This window comes from Bombus affinis, chromosome 7 (assembly GCF_024516045.1).
Source record: "Bombus affinis isolate iyBomAffi1 chromosome 7, iyBomAffi1.2, whole genome shotgun sequence".
NCBI classification, from domain to species: domain Eukaryota; kingdom Metazoa; phylum Arthropoda; class Insecta; order Hymenoptera; family Apidae; genus Bombus; species Bombus affinis.
The window spans coordinates 1263321-1279304 of NC_066350.1; the positions used below are offsets into that span (position 1 = coordinate 1263321).

Consider the following 15984-nt stretch of genomic DNA (forward strand, 5'->3'; position numbering starts at 1 on the left):
ATTTGAAATTACCTCGTTGGAATTGTTCCAAGACTATCTGTAAATTAGTTAAGGACGTAGTCTGTGATAAGATCTTATCTTCAGCGATAGCTAACTTATTTTGTATATCATCCCTTTGCTGAACAATCAACGCCATTTGTTGTTGTAACGTTTCCACTTGCTGATTTGCTCTTATATTTGCGGACGTATACGCGTTTGAACTGCTCTTCATTTTTTCTTCAGCTTGCTGTAATTTCACTTCTAATTCTTTTCGCGTTTCCTCCGCAAGTAAAGCGTCTTCCGTATAGCTTGATTCCATTTCAACCAAATGTGCTCGTAGCCTTTCTAACTCCTTTGCAGCGTTCGCTTCTTTGCCTTGGCTTTCGCTAAGTTGATTCTGCAGCATTCTGTTGTTCGATTGCTCTTGAATTAGAGCTGCTTCCAACGCGTTACATTTCTCATTAAGAATCGCAATTTCCGTTGTTTGCGTTGAATGTTCGACGATCCTGCAAGCTTCCTTGCTGTTCGATTCTTCGGCATTTCTCAAACGTTGTTCGACTGTTCTCAGTTCATGCTGCAGAGTGGCTATGTCCTTTAATTCAGAGACATTTAAGTCTTTCTCTGTTAGCAAGTTCTGACCTCGCGATGTTTGTTCGTTCAAAAGGTGCGTCAACCTTTGAATTTCATCATGATATTGCACATTTTCATTGTGTTTGATGGTTACAAGTTTCACAAGTTCGTCCCTTTCGTTCTTTATAGTCGCAAAATCGAGTGTTTCTGTATCAGTTTTTGCAAGATAGAGTGCGCTTTTCAGGTTATCAATCTCTTCGTCTTTTTCTCTAATAAGATGAGATAGACTTTCTATCGTTTCTTTAGCCATATCAGCTGATTCTGTATTTTCTTCAATTGCCTTTTGTAATTTCTTTTGCGAATTGATGATTTCTGCCATTAATTTACTGTTATCATCCTTCAAGGTATCATTTTCTCGTATCTTTTCCTCTAAAATAGCTGTAATTTGTTGCTTCTCTTTATCACAGACATTTTCATTTATACGATTTAATAACTCTTTTTTCTCCGCTTGTAGACGTGCAATATCATGCTCCAACTTGATACAGCTATCCCTGGCTACTTCGTATCCGGTTTTTAAAGTTTTATTTTCTTCGGCAACAGTGGCGAAACTCTCTTGTAATTTTATCAATTCTCTCTCTTTCAAACGTAATGTTTCTATTTCATTCTCCATTTGAGCATAATCGTCCTGCATGGAACAAAATTTTTCAGTTAACTCGCTAAGCTCTAATTCACTCTTTAATTCTTCGCGTTTCTTCATTTCGTTTTGCAAATTTTCTTTTTCCAATTGAAGCTTCTCGGTCGTTTTGTTCATCGACAAAAATTCATTTCTTAGTTCTACGTACCTTTCTTCCGACTCTCGTAATCGTTCCCTAATTTCATTTATTACTTTTTTATTATTCGCTACTTTTTCCTTCAATTCCGTCTGTTCTTGCTCTAACAAAGATTTTTCCGTGTTTACCAAGTCTAATTTATCGTTGGACTCGTCTTGAATGGCAGTTAACTGTTCCAACCAGGAAATCTTTTCTTTCGTTAAACTTTCGTTCTCTTGACTCAGCTTCGCTATGTAACTTTCTTTCAACTCTATTTGGTTGAACGCTTCGTCCAATTCTTTTCTCATGTTTAATATGTCGTAATCTAAGTCATCTTTCTCGCGATTAGTTTTGGCTAATTGCTCCTGAAGATCTTTTAACGTATCGTTATTCCCTGTCTCTGAATTACTTTCACGCCACTGCGAGATCTCTATTTCTAACTGTTCGTTTCTCCGAGACAGTTCCTCGTTTTCCTTTTGAATTTCGTCTTTCATATCTCGCAGAATCGCCAAACTGTTTTCTAATTGTTTTCCACTAGAAACGGATGTCTTCAATTCTTGTCTCGCGTTCTCAAGATCGAATTTCAGCTCCTCGACTAATTCGATGTTCTCATCTAAATACTTGCATTTCTCCAATGATATTCTCAGCTGTTCCTGCGTTTCTTTCTCCGTGTTCTCCAATAAATCGATCTTCTTTCGTAACTTGTCATTCTCATCCAACGTCGTATGCAATTTCCGATTCAGATTCTCCATTGTATTAAACGTGTCCTCGATATCTTCCGGAATATTTTCTAATTTTGCTGGTTTTCTCGTTCGAGATGCAGGCGGCGACTGGCCTTGATTCTTTAATCGTGTTTCGTTCGGACAAGTACTTCGTAGCATCGTATTTTTCTTTCTTAACGAGTTTTTCTTGCGCAACGCGGAATTTTCTATTTGAAGACGCTTCACCTCCTCGTGCAACCATTCAGTTTCCGATTCCACCACGTCTTTCGTCCATTTCACGTCAATGTACTTCTTCGCCAGAGCCTCGAAAATCGACTCATCCGGTTCTATTTCTACAAAGGAACTCTTCAAAATATTCTTGACCCTCTTGGTTAATTTGTCGAGCATATTCCCCTCATTCTGCTCGTCGGTCGATTCGTTTTCTTCCATTTCTAGATCATTTGTTTGGATATGCTTATCTATGCTCTCTAAACTGTTAGTTTGTACGGTATGGTCGACAGTTTCTGTTCGTATCAGCTTGTTGAATTCCACGAGTTTACCTTCCAGTTGGGCGACTTTATCTTGAGCCTGATTGTAGTCTACGTAAAGCTGTTCGTAAGCGTTTTGAAGGCACTGGTGTTTTTTTTCGACCTCTTCCTTGAGGGACAATAGTTTTTCTAAGGGTTAAAAGGAAGATGGAAATGACCAATCATTTATATTATCAAGTTTTTAAGAAAATAGAAGAAAGTACTAGCATTATCGGATGGAAAGGGTTAACGACATGCTTACCTATCGATTGTTCATGCTGCTGATCCAATTCTTCCACATTAGCGAATAATCTTTTATTTTCTTCCTGAAGTTCCTCGATTTTCTTGTACAATTCCGATTCTCTGTTGCTTGACCCTTTGATAAATTCATCTCGCATGTGGTTCTCTGAACTCACGTCGAAATTAGGCTTCAACGCGGCGGTCTCGTGGCTGACGCTATTGGGCCTCTTAAACTTCTCATCGAAGTCAGACTTTTCTTGTTTATTAGCCTCGCTATATTTCTCGTTCTCAGTTTCCAGCGCTTTTAGCGCGCCACGAACTAAATCCAGCTTCTCGAGGGAGTTCAATTTGGACAGCACCGTACGGAAATCGTTGATCAACGCTATTTCATCCGATTGCATGCGTCTCGTGTTTTTCTCGGTTTCCCAGCTCTGATTAACATAGTTTTGCTTTTACTGTGTATCGTTCATCATAAAATGCTTTAATACTGTAAGGCAAATTTTTCGAATGTTTTGTGAAACTTTAAACTCAAGAACGCCTCTCCTTATTCTAGGAGAATAATACACAAATATTTAAGTCTTCGAAACACTGAATTAACTAGTTAAGGAAAGAAATTTATTATTTTCATTAAGGAGATCTTCACAACGTAAAAATATGTTACATCTTTGTGCTTGATCATTTGCTTCATTTGGTCAGACTAAAGTCTTCAAATACACCGCATCGTTTAAAATTAAGTAATTCGAAGAATTACATCGCGTTTCGTTTTATTCAGAATGAAACTTCTTATTTTCATAATCATATATTTGTTGCACTAACATGTTAGTAATCTTAAATTCGCCCAGTTAAGCACAGTGATTCATTAGGAATGTTTCTTAATTATGCTAACAAACTCAAAGGTCGAAATATATCCTCTAAGAAAAAAAAATCTAGCTTCCTTGGGTACAGATTTTTCGAAATAAGTTATTTCTTCGTTTTACTTTTACGAAGAATTACTAAGATATATGTATATACCTACCTTTTCTTCCATTTGTATTATACGGTTCACCATATCTTGCTTTGCTCTTAAGAATTCCGCTTTTTGATGACCATCGGTGAGTTCATCTTTCAAAGAGGAATTGTTACCCTGGAGTTAACAATTGTAACAGGTTATTTAATATTAACTAATAGGTTTTCTGAAGTATTCCATGTATCATAAAACAAAATTTCTTAAGATGAAATATTTAAATGAAATGAAATTACGGGGAATGCTATAGAAAGAGATAGATGTATTCTAACTGTTGACAACGTATTAACATTTATATTGCGCAGTTTAGAAAACGGTAATAGCGAATTAAGTATATTACGTGGATATCTTAACTAATAAGGTGACAATGATATGATATTGATTGAAGATAACGCGTAATGACATATGTTATCATGTATATATATGCGCGAAACGGACGTCGCTATAGAGTTAAAATTAAACGCAATTATCTGAAAACAATTGCGACGGTAATTATCCCGTTTATGTTTAGTGGGACAAAAAAGACAATGCGATTATTAGGTACACGGAGCAATTTAAATATTATATATGCAACGAGTGCCGATCAGTTCTGAATCTATTAAATTATCATTTTTCATAAAAGGAACTTTGTTCAAAATATTTGTTTGTACATAATAGAGAATTTTTCATATTTTACCTTTTGAATGCGTTTAAGTTCGATTTCTAAATCTCGTATTTTCACGGTGGCTTGTGCCAGTTGTTCTTGCAATTGTCGCACGTGATTCCGACTTTTTGAATTCCGATTTTTCGTGGACGGCGGATCCCAAAAAAATACCTCGCCCTCGTCATCGTGATTACTATCGTTCTGAAACAAACAGATCATTAAAATTATAAGGTTTTTATCTTTAGAGATAGCGTTCTATGAAATAATATATACATAATTTTTTTAGTGACCTACTCTTACTTATTAGTTCAACCAGAAACGGGTAGGGGTTCGTAATAAATAATCCTCTTTTAATCTCACCAACTAAGCAACAAAGTATATCGACTATCAGAAATGCTATTTGCTAAATGCTTTTCCGAACAACCCAATATTTTATACGTATTTATATTATATTTTACCTATATCGACGATTGAAGGTTGGTCGCAATTTTATGTTTTATTACGTAAAGTTCCGTCATGATAACATTATACAGGAGACACGATCGTGTTGGAGATAGAGCTAAGAAAATTCACGAAGGCCCTGTAGACAGATCCCGATGATTTCAAAAGCATGGCGTGCATTAATGCATCAGCGCATCAGAAAACGCGAGCAACCTCTTTCGATTGAAAATTCATCAAGCAACGTCTTTTGCAACAATTGTTGTGAAAACGAGCGATCGTCTACAAGGGGAAAAAGAGTCGTACACGTCGTTAAGATGGGAAAATATTTACCGGGACGAGTATCGGTAGATACCGCGTTGCAACGCGACGTTTCAGCGACCGAGTCGGATGCGAGTAATTTTCGTCCGGGAGGAAACTCGCGATTATTCCGTTATATCGCGCGAAAAAGGTTACATCGTTTTCCAAACTTGCATCAGGGGAATTTTGAATCTGCTGATTAAATGTGACAAATTTTAAACTATCGTATAACGATGTTTCGATGGTTAATTCAGATTCCAATTATGTATGTATTATAATTTCGTGAAAAGGTACAGTACATAGTTAAAAGTACGTTCCAGTACATCGCGGTCGCGTGAACGAACTCGCGAGGATCGCATGTCTGATTCTAATCGATATTAGTAAGTCTTACACGATTAAAAAAGATATTAATTATCGAAATTGAAAGTATTAAATATCAAAATGTAATTGCAAAGTTGCATTTCAGCAACCAATTCGGATGCATGCAATCTTTATGGGGAAGAAAACTCGCGATTATTCGATCGTATCTCATCCAAAATCTCCTTTTGAATACACGATCAATTAACGCATCGATTTTAATGATTTGATAGGTGAGCTTGATCGATCGAATAGTTACTACCAAAGAAATACACGTGAGTCGTGCCACGTTGACGTTCCTTCGCAAGTTTGAGTCGACTTGAAGCAGGATGCGACCGACTGGTAAGCAGCGTATCATTAGTATGTAACTTAGTATTGTTATACACGTTTACATAAGTATGTCGTGAACAATGCAAGTAACATGACGCCGCTCGGCCGTGGAACCGCGCGGGCGCGAAAGAGGGAAGAAAAAAAATCTAGGGAAAAGGGACCTATGGTGGGGATGGTGTACTTATGCAATCGAAATTATGATCAGTTGCGGTTCTCTTGGGGGAAGAGAAAGAAAACGGCATATTCGGTTTTCAAATTGCTCACACCTGATAGAAAGGATGTCAAGATTTTACGGTGAATTGAGACTTTATAAAAGCCTTGTCATTCCATAGAAATTGCCGAGATTATGTAAACCCTCGTAAACTCTCTCACGTGTCCCGTGTATATTTCGTTTGTTGTTTTTATCCACGTAAAAACCGCCCGACTCCGGGACGAACCGACTCGGGTATATCTCAATTCAATTCAATTCAATTCAATTCAATTTACTCCACTGTACTGATACAGAAGGGTAAATTGAATTCGTATTGAAACGCGTTCTTTTCCTTTTTCCTTTTTTTTTTTTCTTTTGTCATATGCCATTCCAAATTCGATAGTTTAAAATTTGTTCTATTGTGCATTATGACGTAATTTAGCCGACAGTTGAAGGAAACGAAAGTTTATCCATAACTGGTACTACAAAAGTAGCTTTAAATAATAAATTAAAGTGGAATTGATGAAATAGCAGCTTCGTGAATATAAAAGTAATTCAAAAATTTATCACGAAAGTTCATAATGAGTTGAACTATTAACTCGTTAAAAAAGAGACGACTGTCTCAACGTACAATGCTTCATGGAATAATTATCCACTTCAACTGTAAAACAGATTATTGCGCAAGAAATGAAATTACGTTTGGAAAAGGAATTGTTTTGAAAACGTAAAAATTTATTCGGCCCGAGTCAATAGAGAAATAGCTTTCGCCCGTCAATTGATTCGAAAGTCCGTCGTCATGCATTACCATACTTCTATACAAATTATTCAATGAGCTGTTATTATGGCCACGTATCGTCTTGACAAAAGACTACAAATAGATTTTTATCCTACCATAAGTTCCCCCATATAAGGGAAAGAAGGGAGGGGACAAGGTGGAAGAGGAGAAAAAGGAAAGATTCACCTTTCGACCGGGCTTCACGCCGTTCAAAGTTCTTTCATCTAAAAGTCAATTCTTTGCCTACTCCAAACAGATCGTATGTTTTTTTTTTTGTCCCGCATAATACAAAAAGACGCGTCAACGTCCACAGTTCTGTTCTGGCAAAGGCGCATCGCGCGATCGTGCCATCATTTTGGGGAAAAAAATTCTCCAACGTTTAAAATGTATAAAGTCGGTATCTGATAGCGATAAAATGATCATGAGATGATATCCAATCCTTTTGTAGATGCAGTGGTCGATGAAATATTATTCCGTATTCCTGAAAATTATCGAAAGTTCGATGTACGAGATTCGAATAGACTTTGAATTCAAAATGTTTCCACGATCGTTTTTTTATGAGGAAACTTAAACGAGAGGAATAAACAAAAGTTCGTTTGTTGATGCATGTGTCGAAGCAGTTTGGTGTCGCATCGTTGCATATTATTCATAGGACCCTTTCAGATATGCGACTGATACCGAAAAGCTTTCGATGCACACTGTCTAAATGCTAATCGATGCACACGCGTTATGCATTTGTCTTTCCAGCCTCCGCTGACATTTTTTTAAGTCGATTCTGTTCACGATAAACTGTTTTTTGGTCCCGGTGCGAGGAGAAGGAGAAAGTAAGGAATTTAAATAACTTTTCGTTTCCATTCTTCAATTTAAGAACATTCTACTTTTTAAATCATTCTAATTTTAAACTTCTTCCGTTCATTTGTTTGTATATTTTAGTATTTGCTCCTTGCGCCGCTTATCCATTTTACTATACGAACAAGATATATTTTTTATCACTTTAATATAAAATTGCTATTATATGTCTTAATGATTTGTAAATAAGGAAAAAGGAGTAGTTAAGAAGAAACAAAATTCGATTGAGTAGTGAGAGTATGCGGACGCTTTTCGCGGTCCAAACTCTCTTAATGAATATGAAAGGAGCCTCCGTTAGGTCAGGTCAAGGAATAATGCATCGTTTGACTTGCATATATGTATGTGGACTCGCGCGACCAAAGTTTCCTTTTTTTTCTTCCAATACGGCCTGCTTATACGTTTACTTCACCTTGAATACTTGATACTTTAGAACTGACACGGAGAAGGTTCGGGATCTCAGGGTCGTACGTCATAAGTCGAACTTAGAGCTCTTCTTGTCTTGCAAATCCTCCTCGAATAGCCTCGATTAACACATTTTTCTTTTATTATGGTAAAGAATCGGGCTTCCAAGGCTGTGTTCACACAAGTTATGAAGATAGTTTGAACAGGGAGCAGCGTTTGTTTGGTGTTTCTTGGGGGAAAATTAGAGGGGAACGAAACAGACACGACGTTGACCACTTCGACGTTGACTGTGCATTTGCATATGCTTCTTTGTATGTCCTATTAATATATGCTTCTTAACCGAACACCACCCTCGTTATCGTAGAGCTTAAAGCCATTTGTTTGAATTTGAAAAATTGTCGTCTTTTTGTAGAAATGATGTGACGATGGTACTGATATTTTCTATGTTCCAATTTTCATTTATTTCCATGATTTATCACAACAACGCGAATAGGTATACAACGTGAATATTGCTTGTGATAAGCCGAAGGATTCGAGTCGTCGTTGATGAAACTTTACATAAACTTTTGATAGATGCATTTAAATATCAAAATAGTATAGTAACGGTAAATATATTGAAACGGGAAAGAACATATGAAATTCACAAAGAGTCAAAATTGACATCAGAATTTTCTTCGTCAAGAAGCTTTATCTTTCAATAACATATATCACAGACCTGTGTTGTAAAGTTTGTAACTACTTTACACAGAGAAAATATATTTTTCAATCGTGAAACAGAGTACTCTAATGAAGCATAAAAGATTATAAAGTAACGATCGTAAATGAAAAGTTTGCCTCTACGGAAAGATGTTGTATGTAATTCATTAAAAACGTTCGCGTGTATCATTTGAGAAATAAAAGCGAAGGAAATGAACATGGTATATTGATACGATCGCATGACACTTGCCTCGCGTTACATGCGAAATTATAAGGTACGTGGAAAGAGATCAGTGATATCGTCGATTGAGATCGCAGCTTGATTGAATCGCGGTTGTTATTCAAGTTATACACCAAGTTTTTATCGATTATTATTTTATCGATTATTTTGCACATGAATCAAATTGTTACAAAAGTAAAGAAAATCAAACTGTGACTAGAAATATGCAAATACGAGAATTCTTTTGCTATACAAAAAGCATATACTATGTTACACGCGCATAAAGAGCTAAAAAAGTAATAATTTTTCGATCTTAACGAATCGTTCACGTTTTTGAAGCAACACACAATAATTTTCTGTTATCCGATATCGTGCTAAGATGGTCGGTATATCTTCACTTTCTACATTTCGACAAAAATGAATGCTATCTGCCCTGCAAGCCTTTGATGGCATGACGTTTGTAAGCTCATTAGTGATAGGGATGATAAAGCCAAGTGATGAAATAGCTAGAAGTTAGCTTGGTTGAGATTTGATTGGAATTTCCCAAATGCCTTAACCAGTGAATTTGAAAAGAGATAAAAGATATATACTGTTTGTAATTATTTGTATGATTTCAAAGGTTACTTCCAAAACTAATTCGTGATAAAAGCAGCGTTAATTATTGCAACGCAGAGACCTCTATGTTAATGATAGCGATGAATCTGTTACCTCTTATAATAGAGTCAGAGAGAGGCATACAATTTCTGGGTATCAATAATAATACAAGCGCTTATAAGAAATACGAAGGGGAATTAAAAATATGTTTGAGTAGTGGAATATATATAATGTTTGTATAGAAGGTGAGAAAAGACAGCAAAAGAAGGATTGAAATAGAAGTAATGCGTTTATCTGGGTAAATAAACACGATGAAGAAATTATCAGCAAGTAATAAACGTTACATTTGCCACGCCTTTATGGATAAGGAAATGGAATCTGTGATTAAGCACTTTTATGCGATTATCATTCAATAAATTTCCTCTTTTTTCTTAGGCTATATGAGATAAAGTATGTATGCACAACATACGGTCAGCAACTATTTGAATGATTGCACTAACATCGAGATAAAAATAAACCATGTATTTTTCTTTCAAATTATTTGCTGCGTAAGCTTTCTTATAATCTTTCTGAAATTTTGATAATACGTTATTTAGTACATTATCTAGCCTTACCAGAATGCTTGAAAATCTTGACTCCTTAATCCCTATAGTAAGCCGCTGTAAAAATGATTTTTCGATTAATTGCGGAAAAACCGTTCATACGAAGTCGTTAAAATGACTAATATGGTGTGTCAAATGACTAGAAGAATTTTCTTTCGACAAAAATTCAGCCTTCGCCTCATCGTTTCAATGACGTTTGCAAATAAACGTAATGCGAAATATGTAATATCGATAATTTCGGCGTCCAAAATGCGGTACATTATAATGTGAAGTTCCTATTATGTCCATTCCTGAATTTACAGAAATTTACAAAAATACCTGAAAGCACAGACAGCCAAGATATTTCTTCCTAAAGAGAAAATCTCAAACATATGCGAAGAATACGACCTTTGAGCATCAACGTGTTCTGTTTTTGAAAGATATTGTCGCTACAAATACCCTACAAATACAATACAAATACGCTACAAATACCCTAATCTTGTTACAATTTTTAATATTACAGTTACATTACAGTATATGTCAGTTATAACTTCCAATCTAAGGATGCAGCTGTTAAGAATAAATACGTCAAAGTTGGAAGATATTTAAATTATTAATAATTAATTTTTATTTTAAATTAAAGAATATTTAAATCGTTATTCAAATCTATTTGTTAGCAGGTATGAAACAAAGTTTCACGAAATCACATCATTTTGTAAGTTGCGTTGATACATTTTTATATTGTGATGTTGATAATCAGATTCAGGAAATAATTGCATTGCCAGAATTTGCAGAACTTGTTGCATGCAAACTTTAAGCGAGATTCACACTCCACAATTTGTACAATTCAGTGCAACGTTACATAATTATTCAGATCAAAGTTACAATTTACACAGAAGTGCCATAGCAAAATTTATATACACAGAAATATTTATTGGATCATACACTCTACCTATCTAGAATTACGAATTCTCTGGAGAAATTAATTTCGAAAATTAGAGATTTAGAATCCACATTTTCGTTCTTGATTTTGACAAATTAAAAAGATCATTCGAATTTAAATTTAACAAAGGGCATTAGACATCCAAATGTTAAAATAAATTCTCAAGTGGTTAAAAGTATAAGTCATTCTAATTTTAAGAATGACAAGCTTCGTTATATGGTAAAACATACAAGAATAGAATTCAGGACATGATAGCAATAAATTGTTTACATCATAGTGAATGTCAATTATGAACTTCATTTCTAATCACGTTCTAGTCCCAGCATTTTCTATTATAATTCAGACTGAAATTCGATTTCTATAATAAAGTAAAGAAGTAATGAAACAATGTTTATCAGTTAAAAGCTATAGATTGACAAATTAATAACCACTTTTGCCAATTTTTGGTTGTTTAGAATTTGGTTGTACGATCATTTACTTATAAGCAAACTTGGAAGAGAAGGCAAAATCATCCATCGAAGGATTATAAATAAATATACTTAAAATGAAGAGTGAAATCTTCTATTATACGGATTGTGGATGTACTTCGAGTACTTCTAAACAGTAATTATAGTCTTGTACATGACGTCACAAGACTTCAAACACGGTGACAAGTTGTACGAGTATCGTTAAATAGATATTGAAGTGAATGACGTGTAACAAGTACAAGTGCAACACAATCTGTTCTACAAATAATACTTATTTCCTTTTGCAAAAATCTAAATAAATTTAATTTCTAATTAACATTTGACATATTACATTGTAAACAATAAAAAAGTCACAGAGAATAATTGATTTTGATAAAAAGAAGTACACCAGTTCTGCCTGTTTTGAACACAATTTCTCCGAACCACCCTACTTCTAAATGGTTCACATGTAACCATGTCATCTTATCGAAGTAACGTGGCCAACTATACGCTACAGATACAGATAGTAACCGTGGGAAAGGAAGCACCTCTATTACTCATAGAAATGTACGTTATACTAATTTTAATCAGGCAAAATATTTCAATCTTCTAAATTAACCAATTCATTCTATTTATAGGATCTACACGAGACAAGAAATAAGTATATTCCATTTAACAAATAAGTCGTTCCAGAATCATAATCGTGTACTTATTTACTCATGTATACGGTAAAATTGTGAAATTCCATGGGATTCGAATGATGCTATAGCACACAAAAAACAATCGTGACTAACAATGACCAGATAACGTTTAATTGCAATCGATTAGATGTCTTCAACCGATGTTTCTATCTCGACGTTTTGGAATGGAAAACTCGCAGGAGGCGGTTGAACCGCTACGTTTAAACCACGCAGATGGTATACTCGATATTCTAACGCGAGCTATGTCAACACAGACTGTAATAAAACTTGCGTCATACCGTTTGTATGTGTTCACGTGCTTTGTTTTAATTGCAGAGAACTTCATCGCGCCAGTTCTTTGCACGAGGCGCAAAATTCTACTCGATAGCGAACGATCAAACGTCAAGACAAGAATCGACAGTTATGAGAACTGTCGTTGGACGTGTGGTAAGCTAGAAACTTACTATGTTTTCTCTTGGTAACGAATCATCTTCATTGTCATTTATCGACTTAAACAACGTTCAACAAGTTAAACGAAACTTAAATGAGATGTTATTCAAGTATATTGTCAAATTCTTATAATTAAATTGCAAATAAAACCATTTGTCGTCATAAAGAATCATTATACATGTTATAACAAGAAAAAGTAAACGAAATAAAAAAATTAAGAATATGTAGCCACGTTTATTCATTCGAGAAAACTCATGAAGCATAATATCAGGATATGGTTAAGAAAAAGTGTCAGGATGTGATCGTAGGCTTAAAAGATCAGAGTCTTTTAGTTACAATACTACAGCCACATTTTGTCCAAGTTCTAATTATTCTCGAAATTTTTATGAATTAAAGGCACAAAATTCAAGGTGGTATGTACCGAAGAACAAAAATTTTACTTTTAATTACTAATGGTTTTAATAATACCTATCATTTATAATCAGATATAATTATTAACTGCGTCTCTCATGCGAGGATCAAATAATCAACGCATTTTGTAACATGGATGCAATTATGCAAAATATGTACAAGCTACGCGTAACTGTGTGGCACGGCGCAACGATTGCCCGTTTACATACACATTTCGTTTCATTTCACGTAAAGCAATACCAACTCTGGACCGTGAGATTTCGTTAATTGTATACCTCGTTCTTCTCCCCCGCTTTTCCTTTCAGCCTATCCAGCAAATGATCCGTTTTGTTTCCGATTTATACTAGCTCTCTTACGTCACGAAATATTCGTCATCGGATTTATCAATAAAAATTACGAACTGTCAAGGAACACAATTCGATTTTGCGAATTGTTCTCGAATTGTTACGTCCTTTAGTAATTCATTCAATGCATCCTTTCCACTTCTCATGTTTTTCGATCGTTCCATTCGAAATGATAAATTAAATCTCTGTATAAAAGTTAATTGGCGAAAATATGGTAGGTATTATTTGAATCAAAATTCTCTATTTTTTTACGAGTTTCATATTTGTATCGAATCATTTCTATTGCAAAATAAATTAAACACGATATCGTAAATATGGCAGTGGCTATATCGAAATATTTAGCCGTTTATATTAAAATTTTCACATTTCACTCGCGTAATATTTTTTCGAAATGCTTACACGTTTGCGTCTGCTAGTTATAAACGAAACCAATTGAAAATTAAATTGTGCAATCAATTAATACCGAATGATTATTTCTTACGTAGCGTGATTGAAGTAAAATGCAGGTCGGGGTTAGAAATGGCATTCATTGATTGCCATTGAAGAGGCAATTATCTCTCGCGCGGGATTCGAGTTAGATGAACGTTAATATCAATTCGATTATTTTAGTCGAAAATGGGTTAGTTGAAAATTATAGGCTTCGTGCAATGAACAACTTGTCGATATAATTATGTTTCACTGATTCTAAAATTCTAAAAACTTATATAATTTGGTAAGATATTTTCAAAGCGACATTTCCACAAATAAATATAAAACGATATAATTCCAAATACATAGTAAAGACAGTACAGTAAAAAAAATTGATAACAATTATCACAATAACAATAAAAAAGAAATAATAAACTCGAGTGTTCCAAGATTGGTATGAAGTTATGAGCAATTTCACTGTCAAAATTGAGACCCGGAAATCAACGTCAGGCAGCGAGACACCTCGTGGTTGGCAATTATATCGAACAAAAACAAGGGAAAATGGAAAAGAAAGGGAATTACCATCAGAACAGCCGGACAAGTAACGCAAGGAGGTCACGATAAGAAGTGCGTAACCAAAGGTTCCCCCGTTCCCTCCACCTAGATATGTCAGTCCAGTGGACTGAGTCCAGGTATCAGGAATAATGAACGTTCGAGTATTCAGCCACTGGGAGCATTGTTCGCGCTGCAAATATTAACCACAGTCTCGAGTGCAGCTCGCGGCATTTCTATCTACCAGTGGTCTTACGCGTAAATTTACAATAAAAGCAACATTTTCTTCTACAAAAGCGTATGCCTATACATGGGTTGGGTTGAATTCGAACGATCGCGAGTCCAGTAAATTGAATTGAAAACTTTGTAACTCGATTCATTAATCGTTATTCATCTTGACGATTAATCTTCACTTTTCGACAACATCAAATGATCTTCCGAATGAAACGGGTAAAAGAAAGCAGATTGATAGCCAAAACTTCTCGGAATATCTTCAAAGTTGCAATTCGGGGAATACGCGGATGGGTGCTTAAAATTCCGAATAACTTTTCCAACCTCGGGGAAACGTAAAAATAAAAGGAATGGAAAGTTTAGGTATATATTATATTATTTATGAAGTTGTTATTATAATTGTTAAAGAATGCAAAATTGTTGATGTAGAATAATGTTTAGTGATTCGAACAGGGACAACATAGCACGAGGATTAATACAAGAATTGCCAGCAGACTCGATAAAAAGCGTGAAATCGCTGAAATTGAAAGGACAAGCGTAAAGCAGATTACAAAATGAAGAGAATTTATACGGCACACAATGCGGGTTGTTACTTTCCTGTTACTCGAAAAACTATTCATACTTAGTGTGCATGCCGAACGAATTAGCACAATGAACGTGCGCCAGCCTGGAACGTAAAAGCGAAAAAATAATTTACAGGAAGAATATTTATCGTAGAACGATACTTCAGCTAGTCGGTAGTCGGTAACTAATTGCTCTTTAAACGCAATACACCGATACATTTTATTATGAATATTATCTTCGACTAATGTTCGTTCAAAATACCATAAAATTTGCTGCTCATTGCTGTGCATGTAGGTTAATTGTATTGTGTAACGAGGGATGGAAAAACACACGTCGATAACGCGATATAATTTACGAAACTGAAAGGTAATAGCGGGGAGACGTATTGTACCAACCGAAACAATGGATAGCGCAAACACCTGCATCACTGAAACGGCTCTGCTTTAGACGATCGATCATGTTGCATTAAGCTCTTTAATTAAAATGCTGTCCGGGCATGTGTATGCGCACAATGTGACTAGGAGGAATTCTGCTACTACATTTACCGTCTATTAACAGTGCAAAATGTATTAAGTCTAAAATTTCCACTTTTATAAAATCGGCAGCGATCGAATTTTAACTTTAAAAAACTTTAAAAAAACTAGAAAAGAACTGTACAATTTTCACAGTGGTAAAGCAACACTACCTTCGAATTTCTTAATACCATAAAATGTTATAAGTGTTGTTTTATCACTTGTACACGCACGGAACC

The 15984-nt window shown here is 35.1% G+C and overlaps 1 protein-coding gene across 3 annotated transcripts in view; it reads right to left on the reverse strand.

The window, feature by feature from the left end:
* Positions 1-15984, reverse strand: part of LOC126918338 (thyroid receptor-interacting protein 11-like) — a 45439-nt gene that overhangs the window by 4886 nt on the left and 24569 nt on the right. For all 3 annotated transcript variants that reach the window (XM_050726121.1, XM_050726122.1, XM_050726123.1), the window contains 4 exons: positions 4506-4673; positions 3842-3949; positions 2849-3257; positions 13-2736 (listed from right to left, as the gene is read on the reverse strand). In XM_050726121.1, coding sequence (XP_050582078.1) covers positions 13-2736; positions 2849-3257; positions 3842-3949; positions 4506-4673 — 3409 coding nt within the window. The remainder of the gene's footprint in view (positions 1-12; positions 2737-2848; positions 3258-3841; positions 3950-4505; positions 4674-15984) is intronic.